The 14,559-nt window shown below is 37.4% G+C and overlaps 1 protein-coding gene across 1 annotated transcript; it reads right to left on the bottom strand.

Annotated features, from left to right (window-relative positions):
* Window positions 1–7,116: 7,116 nt before the first annotated feature.
* On the bottom strand, window positions 7,117–7,785 carry LOC113710585 (large ribosomal subunit protein uL23-like). The gene has a single exon (XM_027233680.2). The coding sequence runs from the start codon at window positions 7,576–7,578 to the stop codon at window positions 7,117–7,119; it is 462 nt and encodes a 153-aa protein (XP_027089481.1). The 5' UTR covers window positions 7,579–7,785.
* Window positions 7,786–14,559: the final 6,774 nt, after the last annotated feature.

Genomic DNA, 14,559 nt, shown 5'->3' with positions numbered 1-14,559 from the left:
CTCGACTGCTTTGAAGCGGACCTAGCAGGCTGCTGAGTATTTTCTTCTTCCTTAGAAACATTAGGGCAACTCGAGATCTGATGCTCGGCTCTACCACAAAGCAGACACTTTCCTTACTTTCTCCAGCACTCGGATTCGGTGTGGTTAGGCTTGCCACAATATCCACAAGTCACACGAGGCGTCACGGCCTGACCAGCTTAAGAATTCTTTTTTTGTTGACCCTCACCCACTTTGATTTCCTTTAGGCAGGGCTCCCCTTGATGGAATTTCTCCTGATTTTCCGGACATCTTCACTCCTCCAGCCGCTCTACTCATCTTAAAGGGTTGGGTGGACTTCTCGGACAATCCAAGAGTGTTGCTTGGATTACCCCTCTTTCTAGCATGAAAGGCTTTGGATTGGAATTTAGTATTCTCTACCCTCTGTGCCTTATCCAAGACATCTGTAAAGAGTTGTGATTTGGGCTGCTGTTTGGGACTCTTGGATTTCTACATTTTACTCCTGAATGAATCTCCTTATCCTTTTGCGCTTTGTGACCACTAACCCAGGGACAAATTTGAAAAGTTTGGTGAACCGTTCCTCATACTCGGCTACACTTAGCATTCCTTGTATCAACTTAATAAAGTCATCCTCTTTCCTTGTTCTCTCTCCCACTTCATCCTCACAACATTCTACCATAAGCGCCGCTCCCTCGAACTGGAAAATGGCGAAATTCACCTGCCTCTCCTCGGCATAATCTAGAACGGCAAAGATCTCCACTATCCTTTCAAACCAATTTTTTTCCGCTTCGGAGTCAGATCCTCCGTGACATTTGGGTGGGATAAACTTCAGGAAACACTCTAGGGCTCTATCCTCACCCCTCTCTTGGTTTCTAAGTGGGTCAACCGGCTCAGGGCCTTGGCGCTCAGCTAGACGCTCAAGGACATCAGTTATGCGGTTAAGGGCCGTGGCCACTTGGTCATCCCCTTCATTTCTAGTGCTTTGGTTCGTACCAGCCGCTGATCCCTCATCTCTCTCGGGAGTGCGGGGTTGCCAAAACCCCCGCCCACAACCACGTCCACGTTCTCGCAGATCCATTTAACAAGAGTCTAAACGCATAATTAAAAGAGAGAAAATAAGCATAGAACACTTTAAAATTAAAACATAATTCTTTACGTAAACTAAAAGTCATGTTACAAGTCAAGAGTGCATAAAACAAGTCAATAATGTCAAGTACAAGACATAGGCATCCAAATGCCTCAAAATATAGGAGTACATGCAACAAAATACAAAAGGTCTCAAGGCGAGGATCACCCCTTCTAAATCCTTAGCAAAAGTCAAAAAATCAGAAGATCACTAGTATCAGTGGACCGAACTAGTAGACCATACATCCTCAGATGGATCCTCCTCGGGCTCTGCCCTAAAAGCTCCATCTCCACCTCATCACTAGGGGCAACATCCCCAGGTCCATCTCCACCCATGGCCTCATCTACGTGATCGGCCATGGTCACACACTCCGCCATAATGCCATTCACACGATCTCTCACCTCCTCCACAATCCAAATAAAGCGCCCATCGGTCGCCTGAAACTGAGCGTGGGAGGCGTTAGCCCTTTGACGCTCCTCGAGAACCCAAGCCTCTAGCTCCTGAATCCTAGCAGGTTGGGCCTCCATAGTGGCCCTCATCTCCTCTCTCTTTGCTCTAGCTATCCTGAGGTCATGGGTCAATTGTCTCCTCTCCTCAACTATCCCTAACACCACGTGGTTAGGGTAGGAGAACCTCTCTCGGCACGGGCAGGTCCTAACTTGCCCGGCGGCTGACCACCGAAGGAGGGGTCCGCCTCCGATCATGTGAAATCGAATCATTGGGGGAGATCCCTCGATCCTATCATTGTCACTGCCACTGTCCATTTCCTACAAACAAACCACAAAATGAAAAGTTAGGTCCTTAAAATCACTGGTGCCATTCAAAGGTTTAACTTAAGGTTTATCACGGATTTCTATGACCAAAAGTTCACAACTTAAAACTCCTAACACTATTCCAAGTATTTCAAACCTAGACTCTGATACCAACTATGACGCCCCCACCTCCCTAGGGTATCAGCGGGGCAACTGCCCAACTCTTCAGGACTCACGCACTCATTCTAACTTAATAGAGAATTACAAGTCAACCATAGACTTAGAATTAAGAAATATTTCGAATATACAAGTCAAATTCTTCTAAGGCTACCATTTACAATTAAAATCCATAACCCCAAATATAACAAAGTTTACACTTCAAAAGTCTCCAATATCCTACAAAATATTTACTAGCTTCAACCAAAAATCGCTAGTCTAGAGTCCCCAACTTCCACTTACAATCTGTTAAGGAAAACAACTTAGGGTAAGCTAACGCTCAGTGAGGCCAAGAAAATCAAACAAGCAAGCAAGTAACACAAATTAAATCAATTGTCACACTTAAAAGTGACTTAACATGAAATTTTATTTAATGCACAAATAGGAAGTAAAACACAAGTAGAAATGATACAGGAGCTCACAGGAGTTATTTCCACGTCTCAACCAGTTCAAGCCACCTGTGGTTGACCCACTACAAGAAAAAAGGTCATTAGTGACAACATTTCTTTGTGACGACAAAAAGTCGTCACAAAATAAGGTTGTTTAGTCACGACTTTGAAGGTTGTCACAATTGACTCAAAGCAACTGAGTTTTCAGTGACAACCTTTAATTGTCGTCACAAAACTACTTCGCGCCATGGGACTTGGAAGGCGCGAGTTTTGCGATAGTGACGACTTGCTAAAAGTTGTCAGTAATTCTACCACTTTCTTTGACAACTTTTCATTGTTGTCACTGTTTATGTTTATTGACGACCAATTTATGTCAGTAAAACTATAGTGTAGTTAGTGACAACATAAGTATCATCACTGACTTGAACATCTCTAATGCATTTATTTAATTGTGAGCCTCAATATTAATTTAATTTTTTAAAAATTTTGATGATTTATTAACTATGACTTTATTTAATTGTCAGCCTCAATATTAATTTAATTTTTTTTTAAAATTTGATGATTTATTAAACTAGTCATAGTTACTTAAATATTAATTTAATTTTTTAAAAATTTGATAATTTATTAAACTAGTCATAGTTACTCAATAAGTTTTTAACTGAAAAAAATTAATGAAAGTTTTTAGTTAGAACAACTATATAAACTATTACAATTAGAACTCAAGGCCTCTAAATTCAAATACCTTAATTTTGGGTACTGTCGATGCCTCCTTGACATCCAATTGGTTGAATGTTGAAACTCATTAAGTACAAATTTATTTTGATGAAAAGCGGAATTAGTTGTGTTATATAAGTTAATTAATGAAATCAGGACTACTAATTACTGCAATTCCTTCAAATTTAATGTTGATTTGCTAAAAGTCAAAACGAATACATATTTTTCTTACAAATCAATACGTATACTATAGTTTCGTGCAAGTTTACATTCATGATTCTTCAATATAAAACATCTAAAAAAATATAGTACTATTAGACAAAACTAACAAAATTTTCTAGAAACTGATATAGAAAGTTCTTAACACATAATTAAGATTTTTCTTTTTTCATGTTTAAAAATAATGAATTATTTTTAAAATAATATGAAAGTAGATTCCTGATCTAGTATACTTAATTAAAAGGGTTAATTCCACTTTGTCCCCCCAAACTTTGGACGATTAGCCACTTCAGTCCCTAAACTTCAAAATGGGACACTTAAGTCCCTAAACTTATTAATACCTCCCACTTAAGTCCCTAAACTTATAAAATGGGACACTTAAATCCCTAAACCCTTATAAAATGGGACACTTCGACCACCAACGGCATTCAGGATTTGTTAACAATTTTCCTCAAATGGGAGGTATTAATAAGTTTAGGAACTTAAGTGTCCCATTTTGAAGTTTAGGGATTGAAGTGGGTAATCGTCCAAAGTTTGGGGGGACAAAGTGGTATTAACCCTAATTAAAATGTTTAATTTAATACAAAGAAAATAACCTTTCTTTGAGAATCTAAATAAAAAGATAAAACTAAAAATTGGATCAAATTTTTCGTTCAAAATGAAAAAGAAACAGCGGGAATTGAAAATTGATGGAGGCATTCTTTAAAAAGCAAATTTCAAAATGAAAGAGTACAAGTCTACCACTTTTGGGCTAAGTCTGATACACTTCTAATTCTCACATTTTCACTCGCTGGCCTTCTCACTGTCTCTCTCGGTCTCTCTCTCACTTCGACCCCTCTCAATTTCTTTCTCACTAATGCTCGAGCATTCCTCCTTATTGGGCTACTGATTTTGATATATTTCCTCAGAGCATGTGCTGTAAAAAGGCAAGTTTCTGTCTTCTTGCTTAGTAATCAATTTCCCCCAATTTTTATTGACCCGATTTTGTGTTCCCAACATTCAAGTTTTGGGTAAATTCTCTTCTTCTCTATCATTTGTCTAGTTTCCCCAAAGTTTCTTACCCTAATTAGCAATCACCTTTTCTACCCTACTTAGATGATCAATTGTTTCAATTTCTCCCCAAATTTGTTTTTTAAAAAAATTTCTGCCCGGGACAAGGAGGGCATCCCCCGGACCAGCAGCACCTCATCTTCACTGGCAAGCAGCTCGAGGACAGCCGCACCCTAGTCGACTACAATATCCAGAAGGAGTCAGCCCTCCACCTCGTTCTCCACCTCGACGGTGGCGCCAAGAAGCGCAAGAAGAACACCTGCACCAATCCGGCGGTGACTGAGGGAAATTCTCCCCCCCCTTTTTATAAACTTTATTGTTACTAGTCTAATTGAACATTAGCAGCATGTTCTTATTTTGAAGATTTTGTTCTTTATTGGGTTTGATATATTATTCTCTGAAACCGTTGGATTTTGCTTTCTAAAAAAATTTAGATTGTATGTTTCTTTAAGATTTTATCAAATTCTTGGTTATTCTATTTTCAAGCGCTTGGTTTATTTTATTTTTTGGTTTTAATTTCACATTAAACTGCAAAGCGTCCCTTTTTCAGCAATTCCTGGTATGTGTTCAAAGCGTCCCCTTTTCAGTTTTACTTAAAGCGTCTACAAATCATCATTGTGGTGTTGTTTGTAGAGCTAAATGCATTACAATTAAGGTAGTATTGTGGTGTTGTTTGTAGAGCTAAATGCATTACAATTAAGGTAGTAAGAGTAAATCCTACAGATTTGAATGCTTTTCAAAAGCAACATTTTTTTTACTTCAAAATTCAACTCGTTTAGATCCATGCACTTAGTCTGGTTCAAAAGCAGCCTTGAATGTTTCTTGAATTGAGGTGATTGAAATATGTCTGTCAAGACTTCAAGCTCTTTCCTAATGTTTTCCTGTTGGAAGTGCTCTATCTTTGTGTAAATGTGGACACTCACAAATCGACTCTCATTTCCTTTGTTTCCATTTATTTATTTTTTTAGAAACCTGGACAAGTTGCTCCAAATCATTGCATTTGTACTTTGCCTTAAAAGCTGCATATTAGCTATGGATGTGTCCTGCAAATGTGTTGACCGCATTTACTTCTCTGCCTAGTATGTTCCTTTTGTTAAGTTTACAAGGGAGAGGTCAAACCTCTTAAACAGAAACAAAACATAGGGCCACAGCCCTTAAAATATTTGCACCACGCAATTCACTAAGTTCCTGTGGCAGTTCTGCTATAATCTGCATCCCAGATTCTTTGTTGACACTACTTTTAGCTAGCTAGTCTGCACACTTACTTCTTTCTCCAAACATGTTGTAGCCAGGATTCCCGATCCCTGCTTAAAACATTCCTGATCTGACATATTAGATTGTATAGTGGTGAGTCCTGTCCTGCTCCTTGTATTAGTTCCAAAGCTGCCTTGCAATTCGTGTCCAGAATCACTCTTCTTTCTCCAGAGTTCCAAGCCATTTTTATCCTTTTGAGTACTCCCCACAGCTCTGCTAAGTGCTATCATATTATCTATTACCCCAATATTCACTATAAAACCTGCTTTCCATCTCCCCCAGCTATCTATATGTCCCTTTTCAAATTAATATGGCTTTGCCTCTTCTACTTGGAATAATGCTAAATTGAGAAGTGTACATCTTGCCACAGTTAATTGCTAATTATTGATAGTTTCATGTCTTACATGGTAGTTTGTTCTCCATATAGCATTATTTTATATTGTATAATCACAAACTTTTTGCTGGATGTAGGTTGGATTTTCTGTTAACGGAGTAATAATACTAACTTTTATGTGGGTTTTGAAGGCATTCCTTGAGGTAATACCTTTTCTTTTCACATGAATGGTTACCATTTTTGGTGCCATTCTTGAAGTAAATTTCACTGTGAATGTTTTGCAATGTCCTGCCACTTGCCTAACTCACTAGTTTGATTGGAATACAATATTAAGGGGTGCTGGTTTTCTATGGAATTAATACACCATGACAAACAGTAAAAGTAATTTCAGAGATCTAGAACAAGAAAGTTGTTATTTGCTTTTAAATGGCAAAGAAACATTCTAGTTATGTTGGTACACATTGCTCCTACTTGACACCTTATATCATGATCAACATTACTTTGGTTATCATACTTGACACCTTGTATCCTCTGTGGTGCATTAGTTTGGATTATTTTGGTTTAGTTTAGTTTAGTTTATTTGAATGTTTTAGCTAAGCAAGTGAACTGAAGTTGCTTTTCCTTTAGCGTTGTGCTTATCGTCTTATCAACTGGTTATATTGTTCATAGCAGTACTTATATCAGTACTTGTTATAGTAGTGCTTGTTGCCTTATCAACTTGTTATATTATTCCTTTGAGGCTGAAGTTTAATAGCAGTACTTATTTCTTGAGCTAATTTGGTGCATTAGTTTGGGGCTGATTTTGATTTTCTTTGGGGCTGATTTTGAATGTCCAGCTTTAATTAATGAGGTTCTTATTGGATTGCAAATTTTAGCTAAGCAACCGAACTACAAGAGATATAGTGAAATTGGGAAATGGCAAGGTTTAGTGAAATTTTGTCTGATGTTAAAAATTCCCCCTTGTGTTGAAATTTGGTATTTTTTTTTCACGACAAAACAGCCTAGCAAATTGTCACACTTAAAAGACAGTATCTTTGATTGGAACAAAACAATGACTAAATTCGTTTATATTATTCCAATCTTGCTTGCCACATCCAAAGCATCGTAGTCTGGAGTCAACCGAACATATGCTTTCTTTGTTCCATCAGGCCTGATCAAAGTGTTCACTTTCTTGGTCTGTATGTCGTACATCTTCTTCACTGCATCTTTGATTTTCTTCTTATCAACACGGATGTCAACTATGAATACCATGGTATTGTTATCTTCAATCTTTTTCATGGCAGATTCAGTAGTCAAAGGATATTTGAGAATCTGATAATGGTCCAACTTATTCCGAGGAGGAGCACTGATGTGTGGGTACTTCGGGTTCCCGTCCTTTTTCAATGTCTTAGGACGATGGAAGGTAACTTTGGTCCGGATCTTCTTGGCTTTCTTCTTAAAAGTTGTCCCAGATTTGACAAATTTGGCAACCTTGGCTGCCTGAGCCTTTGTATCAAGCTTTTTTGTGGTGTCAGCTTTAGGAGCCATTGCTGGAAACTGCCTTACAAATCTTTTACCTGAGGGGAGGAGCCGAGTGTTGAGGGGAGGAGCTGAGTGTTGCTGAAGCGGCTCTGTGTTGAAATTTGGGACTTGGATTTGTTTTGTAAAGCTACCTCGAGTTATATGTGAAATTTAGGCCAAATACCACTTATCAAACTATCTATAGGGTGTTGTTGAACTTCATTATGATATTTGAATGCTTATATGATATTTTGACATTTCGTAATGCAATGGATGCATTCATTTGCTAATTATAAATCATTGTCATTTTTTTCCATTTATAGATATAATTGTTGTAGGAAAATTTTCAATTTTCATGGTGATAAAGAGTTATCATTGAATCAGAATTTTCCATTAATAACAATCTGTGGTCATAGAATTAAAAAGTGTTTAGCGAAAACAAAAGTCGTCAGTAATTAGTCTATACCAATGACAATTACATATCACTTTTAGTGACGGCATTTATTTGTACATCATTGACAAGATACTATGTCATCACTAAAATTACAATAATTATTGATGACATCAGTTGTCACAAAACAGTTCCATTCACTGACGACTTTTATTGTCGTCACTATATACTTTTACCGACGGGCCTTCAGTGACGACTCTGTGACAACTAGAAAGTTGTCAATAAAAGTTATCAGTGACGACTTTTTATTTTTTTGTGACAAAAATGGCTTGTCACTGAAGACCAAATTTCTAGTAGTGACCCTCTGTCAACTCAAGTAACAACATGTCCGTAGAGCTCCACTTACTTCCTCCATCCAACATTTCATCCTCTTGGATCCGAAACCAAACAAGCACGAAGTGGCAATACTTATTCGAGTACGCCAAGCGAGATCTCAAAAGATCAAACTATAAAATTTTCTAAGGTTCACCAAGCTTCTCGACCAAGCCCTTGCCGACTTGAGTTATGAGGTTAGCCAATGGGTTGGGGTATCTCCACAAGTACAATTGGTCGATGAAACAACGCTCCAATCGACTTAGAATCGATCATAGCACTGAGTCCGGATTAGAGGCACCTCCCACCTGAATAGGGTGTGGTGCATGCTGCTGCTCAATGCTCACGAGTTAAAAGCATGTTCAAGTACAAGTGTAAGTCATGCAAATTCATATAACAAGTAGTAAGTATTTAAAAGGAGAGGACGAAGGCGATAAAGTAGACCCTCTCCTCGACAAGTTCACGAATCACATAGCACTTGCACAAATATCATTTCAATTATAGTAACATCAAACATGCACTTGACACTCACCAAAAGTCAAAAGCAAAGCGAGAGCAAAAACAAGAGATCAAACGAGCTCCTTGGTGTCCACGTGATCACCTGAGACATGCACAATCATGATTACCTAGGTATTCGACCAAGGCTAATAAGAAAAATATCCTCTTGCTACCCACACTCAAAGCCACAAGTTCAAGTCGAATTAAAAGAGACTTTCTTGCTTAATCACTGAAATAATACTCAAGGAGGACTCAAAAGTCAATTTCGATCCAAATCGTGGCAAGAAATTTCGATTTCAAAAGCGAAGTACCATACTTAATTTTTGGCATGAAAATCGAGAAAAGGAAAAATTATTTTCCTATCTTAAAACTTCTAATCATATGCCCACGTTTTAGAATATAAATGAGCGTTGATATTTTTTAAACTTATGAAGTCAAAATCCATCAACACGTTATTTATTTTCGTAGTAAATATTGGGGCTAAAAATTCCAAGTTTTAAATATGAGACTAGTGAAATTCCTCAAGAATTACTCTAGTTAAATGCTCCAATTTATGGTTCATTTTAATGGAAACCAAGGGCATAAGACTAGGAGGTGAAATCCATTTCTCAAGTATGAAATGAGATGCATAATCAAGAAGGTTAGGTTTGAAACCTGGAAAATGTTTCCAAACCACTTTGGAGTTTTGTCACTTTATAAGAAAAATTCCAGTTTTGGCAACGTTCTTTGAAAAATCATAACTTGAGTTCCATAAGTCCAAAATTTGCAATGCCTTTGGAAAATAGACTCAATGAACTAAAACTCTCTAGAAGACACTTTTTCCAGAAACAAATCCGAAATCAGCCAAATCTTAGCTCCAAATTGCCGATTCAGTAAAAACAGGGCAAAACAGTCTTGAATTTCAGTGAATTTTTAAAATTTGTCAAACTTCATAGGAATCAAACTAGCCCTTGAAATTTATACCGCTGAAAGAACTCGAAATCCAGTTTCAAACGCAACAAACGAAACTCAATTTGGATTTTACTACACCAAGATACAACAGTTTTTCGAAAGCTGATTTTTTGAACCTGATACACAAAATTCCAGCTTTAGAACACTCGACACAGTTTCTAAATCAGGTCATAACTAAGGCTACATAGGTCCAAAATTAGCATGGTTTATGGCGTTGAAAACTGGATTTAAATTACTAAAAATCATTAGAAGAAACTTTCTTCAAATTCATTTTGCAAGGAGAGTGAAAATGAGTTACAAACTGTAGTTGTGCTAGTCTCGCGGTTAAAATAGTGACTGAAAGCAGCCAAATTTTCCAATTCACTGCGACTCATAGAAAATGCACTAGCATGTGCATTTTAACCGTTAGAAAGCCCTCGGAGTCTAGTTTCGCATGCCACAAACGGTACTTGATTTTGACTCCTGTACAAAAAATTATGTGTTGTTAAGTAGACACTGGTCGGCTGCACTGATCAGAAATTTCTAGGTTTGATTTCTTCCCTTTAACTTAAGTTTAACTCATTCAAATGAAGTGATTTTTGCAAGATAATTTACACACACATAATCCAACATATAGCAAGCATTTTTGCATCAATATAACCACAAATTTCGAAATTAAAACAAGAAAAACAAACCAGCAAAAATCGGACAACCTTGCTTCTTCTTTCTCTTCAAATTTTTCTCTCCAACTCTCACACCCAAAACCAAGCTAGAAATTACTAAAACAACAAGCAAAAAAACAAAAATTCTCAAGGCCACTACCTAATAATCTTCCTCAAGACATCTACCTAATGTCAAGATTCATAGAACCCATCAACAAACCCAAGTTTATCTAGCTAAAACTAACTAAAAGATGAATGAAAAATGGAAGCTTTGAGAGGTTACCTTCCTCCAATGGTAGTAAGAAAAACCTCAAGAAACCAAGCACTAGACTTCAAGAATCTTCCTTCCACCAAGTTTTCTACCAAGTTTGAGGATGATCCAAGAGTGTGAGCAAAGTTGGAGCAAGTTTAGTGAGCAAAAATGAAGAGGAAAAACTGAAATTTTCTTGGCTAAATGGAGGAGGAAGTTTCGGCCAAGGGAGGGAAGAAGAGAGAGGTTTGTGTGATTTTTGGTGATGTGAGAGCATGAAGGAAAGATGGGACATAAACCTAATCCTTTGGTGCAAAAGTCAACATTTGAATAGTGGCTCATTAGTGCTCCTAATTGAACTTAATTCAACTCAATCACCTCTAATACCTCAATTAACTTTTCTTAGTCTGCAATTGATCATCCTTAATTCTCCAAGATCACTACACTCTCGGACCAAATATTGCCTCGAAAAATGTGTTTCTCTAATTTTTACTAATCGAGCGACAGAAAAATTAAGTTTAAGGGCAAATTTGTTAAAATATAAAATGAGACAATGTACCATGCAGATGGAATTGAAATGAATGAAATAAATTAATTGGAGCAAATGCATAAATAAATAATTACATAAGCCAGTAAAATAAAATAAAATAATAATAAATAAACAAAAAAAATTCGGGTCCTCATACTTTCACCAATGAACAATTTTAAGAGAAACCACCTTGACTCATTCCTCTAGAAATTGGTTTCGCTAATTTCTTTAATTTATTGAATCATTCTTCGCCTATTTTCATGGAGAAAAGATAAGAAATACGCTAAATAAACTGAATGAAATTATCACATGAATCCAAACTACTTTTATTCACTATTTACGTGAGAATAAATCTAGTGTTTAAAAACTTGAATCTATTTGAAAGCAACTTTCAGTACTCAACAATTATCAAATCATTCATAGTTGATGCCCAAACAACTATAAAGCATAAGCACAAGTTTTCAAAATAACAAATCATGAAAAAGTATAATTATTCCCTAACTACTTTATATCAAAACTACAATAAGTTCATCTTCACCCGAGGAGGTGAAAAAACTTAGCTAGACATCATATTAAGAAAATATAAGTATGAAACAAACTTATAATAAATCATGACAAGTATGAACAAGAGACAAAATTTAGGAAGAAGAATTCTTATTCCACGTCTTAAAGGTTAAATTCTTGAATTCCTTCACAAGTTGATCTCTCAAATGTGCTTAGTACAAGAGTGCTCTCACTTTCCTCTCAAAAGTCTTAAACTAACAAAGAAACTCACAGTATGAAACTAGAGTTAAAACTAATTTCTACCTCTACTTCTCTATGCTACAATATACTCAAATCAATAAGATACAATGGGGTAGTTATAGATATTTTTTGAGTAGAAATGTACTCATAATGTTGACATAAAGTTGTTCTTCATTTTTCTAAATATATTTTATACAACTACAGCCGAAATTTGATTAGGAAAATGAGTCAAAAAAGTTGTATGAACAAAATCCAAGTTGTAGGTTGAAATCTGGGATTTGTGACCCTAGAACTGTGAGCCTTGCCTTGTGGATCCGCTTCACGATTCCTATAGTTCGCAGGGTTCCCACTTTTTGCTCAATCTTCAATATTATTCTAGGTTGCTTTAAATTCAACTACAAATTTCTTGATCATGAAAGTAGAAATAGCTCTTACATGAAACATGAAAATTGTAACCCTTTGAGTTACCTTTTCAATGCATCAAGAATCATTTCATTTGGATGTTTGTAAGATGAGAAGTGACCAAAATAATCTGACTAGCCAATCTCTTGTTTTAGCTTTTGACTCCACTTCACACCCCTGAAATTATATCATTTTCTCACTATGCACCTTAAACTTCAATTTTGGACATTTTACACTCTAAACTCTTAATTTTGGATATTTTGTACCCTAAACTCTCAAGTTTATTCCATTTAAGTTCAATCAATGATTACGTTCACAAAATTAACAAGATGAATCATTGGCAACGTACTATTTTATTCCAACTATGATCTCTTAGCTTTTTTGACCATTTTAGCACATTATCATTTATTTTATATGGTCTCAATTACTAGCCCTCCCTCCTCCCTCTTTCTTTTCCCTCTTTCTTTTCCCCTTCTCTTCTCCCTTTCCCTAACACAGCCTCCCTCTCTTCCCCACTCCCGCTTGCTCTCTCTCTTTCTTCTTTTCCTCCCCTCCTTCTATTTTTTCCCTACCACCCTCTGGTTTCCTCCTTCTCCTTCACAATCCTATTGACTAGATTTGTGAAACAATCCCACACTTCCTTTCTTCCTCATCCACTGCTTCCCACCTCCTGCCACCACCACCGGCAATATCTCGCTACCCCCTCACTTCTTCTTTCCATCCACTCACTCCTCCCTCTCCCTACTACCTCCCCTTTCTCCCTCTCGTCTCCACTCCTACCACTTCTCCTTTCTTTCTCGTACCTTGCCCATAACCCACTCTCTCCCACACCGCCTTCCTCCTCCACTAGATTTGGTCCACTGTGACAGCACCACCTCTCCCTAGGGTATCAGCGGACTGTCTGCCCAACTCTCGCCGGGGCTCGGTCGATCAAAGAACTAGCAACTCAAACTAACTGGTGAAATAACTTCAAATCAAAGCGTACAAACCCTAATGGCATATAAACGTCAAGCCAACTTTCCAAACTTAAAATGGCAAGCTAAAAGTCACACTTACCACTCCATACTACAATTACATAACATAAGTCGAACTTATGAATTCAAACTTATAAGAGTCAAAAGGAAAGTTGTCCTAACAAAAGGTTACAAGTTCAGGCAAAATAAAGCTAAGAAAGCTCTTGACCGTTAGTCCATCCCCGATCTGTTAAGGAAAACAAAGGGAGTGGGGTGAGCTAAAGCCCAGTGAGGTTCCAAGCAAAGAAAGTAATCACATAGCCAAATAAGGGCATAAAATGATCAAATAAACATCGTACAAGAGAATGACAGTTTAAACACAGTTCAATTCAAGGATACTAGTGACTTTCAAAAGCCAAAGATCCACTTCAACTTGATCATAAATGCCTCCGTTGACTCTCCGTCAACACTTTTATACACAGAATATAAAGTCCGTAGAACACTACTTTCACCGATCTCCGTCCACCAGTCAACCCCCTACCGGGCCCACACACCATAAACAGTAGTTTGGTAATACTCGAGCATACCGATTTCTAGTGTTCAGTAAACAGTCCCCAAGGTTTATCGGCCTTCTCGACCAAGCCCTTGCTGGCTCTATACGACCGACTCACCTATGAGGTTGGGTACCCAAACAGTAGCAGTAGTGGATGGGATATCACCCAAGCAACTCAAACACAGTCATATATAGAGATATCACATCCCATAGTAACAGTATATCGAGCCTCAGTGGAAGCAAGGGAGGTCGAGTGCGATAAAGTACACGCTCGCCTCCATTTTATTTAAAACAGTGTTTGGTTCAAACAGTCGCAAATCATGTATTTCAAGTATTTAGATATTTCACATAACAAGTAGCAGGTAGTGGAACACTCAACTGTCAAGCAATGCAGCAGTCAAACGTCAAGTATCTCGGTTACGATCACCTTCGTTTCCCACTCCTAGGGCAACGAGTAAAATCGTTAACATTCTAGGTGTATTTTCCACTCAAACGTAGGCTCGTTAAGAGACCAAGTGAGTGGTCAAAACCATTCAATTCATCATGCAAATTTGGCCCAAAATGCAGTAAAAGTTCATGAGAAAACAACTTTGACAAGTGCAAGAAAGTTGGGCAAAATAAAAGTTTCATTCAAGCTCAAAATGTTCTTAGCGGGTAAAACAGTCGCGCCCGCACAGTCTCGGTAAAACGGCTATATCCTCACTGTAGAAAGGTCAGAATCAGG

The sequence above is a fragment of the Coffea arabica genome, chromosome 9e (genome assembly GCF_036785885.1).
Source record: "Coffea arabica cultivar ET-39 chromosome 9e, Coffea Arabica ET-39 HiFi, whole genome shotgun sequence".
Taxonomy (NCBI): domain Eukaryota; kingdom Viridiplantae; phylum Streptophyta; class Magnoliopsida; order Gentianales; family Rubiaceae; genus Coffea; species Coffea arabica.
The sequence above is the reverse complement of the archived record's forward strand: the minus strand, read 5'-3'. Positions and strand labels throughout refer to the sequence as shown.

Bases quoted from the DNA above. Each gene is read 5' to 3' on its own strand.
- LOC113710585 (XM_027233680.2), bottom strand. From the start codon at position 7,578: ATGGCTCCTAAAGCTGACACCACAAAAAAGCTTGATACAAAGGCTCAG.